This window comes from Urocampus carinirostris, chromosome 13 (genome assembly GCF_059441175.1).
Source record: "Urocampus carinirostris isolate Australia breed hairy pipefish chromosome 13, RoL_Ucar_1.0, whole genome shotgun sequence".
Lineage (NCBI taxonomy): Eukaryota > Metazoa > Chordata > Actinopteri > Syngnathiformes > Syngnathidae > Urocampus > Urocampus carinirostris.
In genome coordinates this window covers 19,346,250-19,354,062 of record NC_142361.1, presented here as the reverse complement: position 1 = coordinate 19,354,062, position 7,813 = coordinate 19,346,250, and the positions used below count along the sequence as shown (strand labels likewise).

The 7,813-nt window shown below is 40.6% G+C and overlaps 1 protein-coding gene across 1 annotated transcript; it reads left to right on the top strand.

Moving 5' to 3' along the window:
* Positions 1 to 3,165: 3,165 nt before the first annotated feature.
* On the top strand, positions 3,166 to 6,964 carry LOC148353963 (uncharacterized). The gene is made up of 9 exons (XM_088351302.1): positions 3,166 to 3,205; positions 3,276 to 3,455; positions 4,199 to 4,333; positions 4,411 to 4,518; positions 4,806 to 4,904; positions 4,998 to 5,096; positions 5,607 to 5,705; positions 5,928 to 6,026; positions 6,396 to 6,964. The coding sequence occupies exons 1-9, from the start codon at positions 3,179 to 3,181 to the stop codon at positions 6,501 to 6,503; spliced, it is 954 nt and encodes a 317-aa protein (XP_088207428.1). The 5' UTR covers positions 3,166 to 3,178; the 3' UTR covers positions 6,504 to 6,964.
* The last annotated feature ends 849 nt before the right edge of the window (positions 6,965 to 7,813 follow it).

Below are 7,813 nucleotides of genomic sequence, written 5' to 3'. Positions count from 1 at the left end.
GCTGTATGTGTTTCCTCCTCACTCCAAAAGAGTGTCTCGTTAAGGAGTTTTCACAAGCATGTACATGCTCGAATTACCTCATTTTTGCCATGGTGACAGAAAATCAAAAGAAAACACCGAAAGCTTGTTCAGCAAGTTAGCCAGAGTTAGCGTGGATCATTTGTTTAGACACTAGAATACCAAGTTTCAATGCGGCATCAAAAAAATAAGAAATAGCCAAAGAAGAAATCGAGCATGCACATAACAAGGCACGGATAACTTGAACAAGTTTTCTGCTTATGGAAGGAGTCAGTTCTCACTTAACCCTCTATTAGAAATCCAACCCAGAGCATATTTGAATTTCAGTGCAAGCTTCATGGTTCACTGCTCATGGATCTCTTAACCACCTGGGTCTTTGGGGCATGACCCTCTTCAGTGTGTCTTGGGAAGGTACAGCCTGGGAGCACCCATCCCTCTGCAGGCCGTTTTTTTGGGTTGGGGTTTATCCCCCACATGAAACAAATAGTACTTCTGTCCATGGTTACCACTAGCGGGATAAGCCTCCTGATCTGACTCAGGTACAGTGCCTTCATTATCTGGTTGCCGTTGTTGTCGGTGTAAAGCGTCTTCAGAAATTAACCAGAGCGTATGTTTACATGGCGTTATAAAATCTGATTAGCGGCAAGATTTTGATATTAATCCCTCTAAAAGCACTTATAGAAAACATTGTTTTTCGATTTTTGATGATGACGGCCTGTCGTATGAGATGAGTACAACCTGGTGAAGAGAACCAGCCTCCCAGTATTCTTGATTATCTAATATTCGTCCAGGCTCCTTGCTATTGGTACTGGGATGAAACCTCCTCAGCTATTCTGGCATGCGTCATAGGGGCAGTGTGACGTATTCGACACTAGTTACATGTGTGACACGCATGAAATGTTCTGGCGGGCGCAAATTCGCCCAAGCGCTGACATGTACGTATCCGTCCACCTGTGAAAGAGTGGAAGAAGTCGAACTTCTATTTGCGACTACAGCAAAGTCACAGCCGTTTTCCGTTCGACCTTGACAGGCGGGCGGAAGGAAAGTCAGAATTAGCCACGAGTGAAATTAAATCACTCCAAAGTTGAATGTGAGGAGTCGATGGTCACTCAGATAACCATGAAAGACAATGGCGCTTGGTGTCGGCCAACAAATTTGACACTAGGTGCAACACATTCACTTTCAATTTGCTGTATAAAAGTTTGACATAGGTTCCACTAGAACACACTTTCATTTGGGATGATCAAATGTTTGGATGAAAAGAATGACTGCAAGTTGGTATTTTAAATTTCTGATGGACAAAAACTCCAAGTTGTCCTTTTCGGAGGACGTGCAATAATTTGATTGGCTGTCAACGGCTGGCGCTGACATCATTGCAATACAGAGGTCACATGTCAAGAGGCTGAAAATTACTCGCATCGCATGCTGTCACTCATGCGCGGAAATCTGCAAAAAGCTATTAGCTACTTTCCAGGAAGTTACCTTTAGAGGGATATTGTGTCTATGAGTTAACATTTTTTAAAAACAACTTATTCATTTCGAAATAAAATGAGAAAAAAATACATGAATCTAAATTTACATTTTTTTAGAATACTGGTTGGTTGCTAAATTAGCATTTATTTTACATAACATGAGGCTCACTCAGAGGCTGACTACTTGTGCTTTGTAACACTTGTTTTCAGTTGTACTACACAATACAGTGACATCCAGCAGTCAAATATTACACAGTGTCCCTTTAGCCATAGTGCATTTTCTAAAAATTGCATGACAAAAAGTCACTCTCTGAAATACGAGTCTCGAGTCAAGATTTTTGGCTGTTTGAATTTGAAAAAGTGGCCGATTTAGAAAAAAAAGAATCGGTAGGCATTTTAAGCAGAAAAAAGCAGTGGGTTAGCGTGTATAGCAGTATTGTTGGCGAGTATGTGCGTGGATATATACAGGGTTGGATAGGGTTACTTTAACTTGATTACTTTCAATTACTTTTAGATTACTCCAACACCAAATATGCTAATAAAAGACAAAAGAAACTAAATATGAATAAAATTACAAAATTTTGTGCAGGCTTTGGGAGTAACGGAATACATGGAACGGCAAAAATGATGTTGGCAAGCTGTTTCGTTTCTGTCACATTTTATGTTAGTTTTGCCGGAGATCAAAGAGATCAAAGCCAGGAGAGAAAGCTTACCTCGTGTTGTGAGTCATAGATTTATTCATATTTAGTTTATTTTGTCTTTTATTAGCTTATTTGGTATTGGAGTAATCCAAAAGTAATTGAAAGTAATCAAGTTAAAGTTACCCTACCCAACCCTGGATATATATATATATATATATATATATATATATATATATATATATATATATATATATATATATATATATATATATATATATATATATATATATATATATATATATATATATATATATATATATATATATATATATATATATATATATATTTATACTGGACTGTCTCAGAAAATTAGAATATTGTGATAAAGTTCTTTATTTTCTGTAATGCAATTAAAAAAACAAAAATGTCATACATTCTGGATTCATTACACATCAACTGAACTATTTCAAGCCTTTTATTATTTGAATATTGCTGAATTTGGCTTACAGCTTAAGAAAACTATATATATATATATATATATATATATATATATATATGTATATATATATATATATATATATATATATATATATATATATATATATATATATATATATATACTCTTTATTTATTTATTATTTATTCATTTATTTATATTTATAAGGACACAATATTTACACACTGATACTGATGCGTGCGCATGTCCATATATAAACACACTCATCTTGCGGGCATGGAATGTGGTATAGTACGCTCTTATCATCTAACATCATGCTGCAACTTTAAGTCCATTTGTCTGTTCGGAAGTGTTTTCCATTTGAGGGTATGATAGATCATCTTGTAGACATATCATAGGATGTAAGTAAGCTTGGGAAGATTTTATTACAGCGTGAGCTCTTGGACGGGCATGTGCTGGGTATGACTATGGGGGCGGGGCGAGAAGAGGAAGGGGCCATGTGTTAGAGGCGGCCTTTATGGACTGCTGCTATAAAAAGAGAAACGCGGTCCTGAGGCGGCATATTACACCAGCGAGACACAAGTCACAGAATGGGGCTGCACAGCATCCAGGAAATGGTCAGTTTGTGTTTGTAAGTGCATGAGTGGGTGAGAGCAATGCGACTCATCTTTTTGTGCCCAAATCCAGGTGAGCGGTGAAAGGTCAGATGTCAGAGATGGAGATGGCTTCCAATATGAGACGATAGAGAGCAGTGGAAAGCGAGATGAAGGCAGGGATTTACATTCGCAATGTCAGCTGCTGTCCGGCGAACTTTCAGAGGATGACAGCGGTGGCGAGCACGACGAAGTCAGTGTGGTGGCCCTCAATGTGAGTTTGGACGCTGACGTTACCCAGTTTTTCAACAGAAAGAGACGCTACAAGGCCATGCACATTTTAGAAATGATCCATCCATAAGGGATATGTCATTACAGTTTTTTGGGTACAAAATTATCTTAGATTATTCCTGGTTATGCTACTGCTTTGCTTAACTGAAAACAGCAACTATAGAGATTGTGTGCAGGTGCTTTGGTAATTCTACCTTAAATTCCGGACAACAAGCCGTTACTTTATGATATATTTTAAACACTGCAGCTTTAAATACGGTGCGGCTTATTCATTTTTTCATAGTAGAACTGAGGAAAAATGCGAACTTCTCTTTTCCACAACACACGCTTTCTAAATACAATATACCGCAGTGACGTCTCGAAACAGTTATGAACCCCTTCAAGAGAAGTTATTCCATGTCTTGCCAACATTATTAAGCAGTAAATGTTCTTGTCTTTGTAATCGCCATATTGAATGGTCTGCAAAGGAACGGCCCTGTTGGCATTTTGCAGCCAAAAGCGTCAACGCCAATTTTCTGAAGCAGTTTGCGCCAGGTGTATGCCATGCTTAAATGTAAAACATGGACTTTATGGCTTAAAATCCTGTGCAAATCGTACAAAGACAAAATTGAGTTTATTTCTTAAATCTGAGCATTAGGTTTTGAATCAGGTGCACTCTATAGTCCGAAATTTACAGTAGTCATAATGTAATGGTCAGTAATGTCAAGTGTGTTGTCTGTGTTGCAGATGGACAAGTGTGGCCGTCTGCGTCTGGAGACAGTGGACGATCTCTTTAACATTCTGCAGCTGAGGAAACGCCGGCGCCAGAGGGTCCGGGGGCCAAGCCGCAAGAAGAAATCTGCACAGCCTGCCGAAATCCTGGTGAGAATAATGTCTAGCAACGTCAGACTGTGTGTGTGGCCCCACCACATTTTAAAATCTTGTTTTCTGCCTTTCAGCCCGACACTGTGGAGGTGCCGCTCTTTCTAGCTGCTGCCGTGGAGAACAAGATTGCCGTAGTGCAAAAGTACCTGAACGAGGGAGGGAACCCTGATGCTGTGGACCATGTAAGTTTTACAAAAAACGGTGCCCCTTCCAAAAAACCCTCAAAAACCTTCCAATTCGGACAATGAGGAAAAATGTCCTATTTTAGGAGGGGAACAATTTAGATGCAGAATGAAAACCCCACAAGCCGGTGCTTAGGTTCTCAGCTCATGTCTTGGATAATCATATCCTGACTAAATCTTGAGGCCAAGAACAAGAGTCAACACATAGATGCAACCTGAAATTATTTGCAAAGATCTTCTCACTGCTTTGATTGGCTGCATGAAGATGACAATGTGATTGTGCTCAGTTCCAGAGAACTGCCCTCCACAAGGCCTCTTTCAAAGGTCACGTTGAAGTCATGACTGCACTGCTGGATGCTGGTGCTGCGTTAGACCAGAAGGACAAAGTGAGTCTGTTGACTGCCGCTGTGGCCGTCTGCCATTAACCAATGGCGATGACTTACGCTCTGTGTGTTTGTGTGCATTTGTGCACATGTCAGCTGGAGTCCACAGCTGCCCATTGGGCCTGCAGAGGTGGAAGCCTCGCCGCACTTCAGCTTCTACTCCAGCGCGGTGCCAAGATCAGTGCCAGAGACAAGGTGAGCCTCTCACCTCTTCACTTGACCAACAATTTGCTTTGACACTCTAAGGCTATGCCAGACTATTAAACCAAGGGTAGGTAGGTAGATGGATGAGGTTGTTTAGGTAGATGAGTTGGGTGGTTTAGGTAGCCAGGTATGTGGGGGATTTGAGTATTTTGGGTACAGTGGGTCACTGGATTGTTTAGAAAGGGTGGAAGGGTAGTTGGTTTAGGTCAGAGCCTAGCAATCTTGTCCTGGAGGGCTGCATGTCCTTGAAAGTTTCTTCTTCAGCTATGAAGTTAGCTCTCTATTTAGCAGGCAACAACAAGTTCCTAACATTTTGCTGACAAGCTGCTAATTTGTATCACACTAATTGAGGAAGAGACATTAAGCCCTCGAGGAATAAGTTTCCCACCTCTGGTTTTGGTAGATGAGTACTAAGTTACAATAGGTAGGTCAGTTGTTTAGGAAGATATGTAGGCCTGACCACCCGAAGTCGATTGTAAAAATGAGTTCTCTTTTGTGCAGCTTCACAGTTGTCCTATACATGTGGCCGTAAGGACAGGACACGTCCAGTGTGCAGAGTATCTTATCCACTGCGGTGCTGACATCAACGCCAAAGACAGGGTAAGCAAGTCCACACTAAGGCTTTAGGTCCAGTCGAAAGTCATTCAACAGTCATAGAATAGATGAGAAGTAAGCAGTCTAAAAGTTAAAAGAGTTAAAAAAGTTCTTCTGAACAATGCTTGCCCCAATGTCTCAGTCCCGTCCCACAAGGCAGTTGTTGCCCCGAGGAAGCACACCTATCTAGTCGGGGTGTAAACTGAAAGTGACATGTTTTTGTGTTAGGACGGTGACACATGCATGCACGACGCAGTGAGGATCAACCGTTTCAAGATGATCAAGCTGCTCATGATGTATGGTGCCAGCCTTAATGTCAAGAACTGTGTAAGTGCCTATCAGTAAACCTCCTCTTGCTTACATGATAGTCTGGCTACTTTCTGTAAGTGCCCTTGTTTTAAAAACTTTTCCCACGACCTAACCAATTGACCCTGACTTGGCAAAAGCAACGGTAGCTTTGCTAAGCTCGCATCTCCTGTAACAAACAGCTGCACTCAGTGCAATACAACGTCTCTTAAGTTAATCAAAGGACACGAAATAGCTAGTTTAATAATCAAAAATCCAGGCCAGAAATTGAAATAGCATTTCTGCAACTGATTTGAATGAATTTAAAATTTAGAATCCTACTTTTGTTTGTCTTTTGTTTGGGGCTCGTGTTGTAGTCCTCCTTGTCATATGTGTCTTTGTGCACGACAGGATGGCAAGACACCAATGGAGACTCTGTACGCATGGCAGAACGGCGCCAAGAGCCTTCTGTTCAACGTCAGCGAGGAGAAGGCAGAGTTTAGCGAGAAGATGATATGACGGCACCCATGACATCTTTTCGCCGTGTGAAAACCGAGCATGCCACCTCTTGGCCAGATGTTGCTGGACGACATTTGGGCCTTTTACTTCACACTGCTGACGCTTCCACCATTTATTTTTTCTTTCCTTCCTTCTTCCAGTGACTACCTGTACAAACTTGATTGATGTTTTTTCATCTATTGGGGACTAGCCACATAGCCCGATTATGACAGGGCTTTCTTGGCAGCATTAGTGTATTTTTTCTTATTTATTTGATTGCAAAAACAGACGTTTAAAGGCTTCCAGTATGTGTGCACATGAATAGGTTGACATTACGAGCAACCACTGATGACTTTCCATCACTTTATTGAATTGTGAATTGTAAGCGGCAGGTGTTGGCAGAGTTGGGCAAGTATGGGATTTGACTATGTGATTTCTTGTTGCTGCAATGAAATCAAATGCCCTCTGAATTGTTAAAGTAATTGTTTTTGTGGTGATTTTTTCCTTTTTATTAAAAGAGTTATTTATTTTAATCTGAGAAAGCATTCACTTGTATCATTTGAACCGAAGACCATCAAAGTTGGGGTGCATCGTTTGAAGTGTCCTCAAAACGTTGAAAGTAGAATATTTTCTCTATTGAGTATGTTGTAACTATGTCCAACTGAGCTGATAGAGCCTTTTTATTTATTTTTTCCCCTACTGTGTCGATATTCTTTTATCTTACTTTTAGCAATGCTGTTCCATTAAGCGAAAAATATTGGGGAGAAAAGACAGCGGGGATGTTCGGGAGTGACTTTATGCCCATCACTGCAGATTTTATATTGGTGTATCAGACAAAAATGGTGAAAGTAAGAAAAGGCCAGTTTAAAAACAGTCCAAACATCAACCCCAAACACCCCAAAAATACAAAAAAGAATAGTTTATTTGAGGGTAAAAAGATGCACGTACTTGTTGAATGAGCCTACATGACTTTAAGCCATACCATGGAGGCAGAAAGTAACAAAGTTTCAAATTCCAGTCCACACCTTTAAATTATGTGGAACAGTCATTGCAATTACCAATTCAATCAAAAATTTCAAATAAGATACATTTTCAAAGACATATTTTCCCCCTGCTAGTTAATACCATCCATCTATCCATCCATTATCTGCACCGCTTATCCTCAGTAGGGTCGTGGGGGTGCTGGAGCCTATCCCAGCCATCTTCGGGCAGTGGGCAGGGGACACTCTGAACTGGTTGCCAGCCAGTCGCAGGGCACACAGGGACAGACTATTTGCTCGCTCATTCACACCTAGGGATAATTTGGACCGGCCAGTTAACCTGACATGCAT

What these genes read in the sequence shown, in the direction of transcription:
- LOC148353963 (XM_088351302.1), top strand. Translation starts at nt 3,179, where the DNA reads ATGGGGCTGCACAGCATCCAGGAAATG. An exon ending in TCAGTGTGGTGGCCCTCAAT is followed by an intron (nt 3,456 to 4,198) that starts GTGAGTTTGGAC and finishes TCTGTGTTGCAG; the next exon opens with ATGGACAAGTGTGGCCGTCT. An exon ending in AGATCAGTGCCAGAGACAAG is followed by an intron (nt 5,097 to 5,606) that starts GTGAGCCTCTCA and finishes TCTTTTGTGCAG; the next exon opens with CTTCACAGTTGTCCTATACA.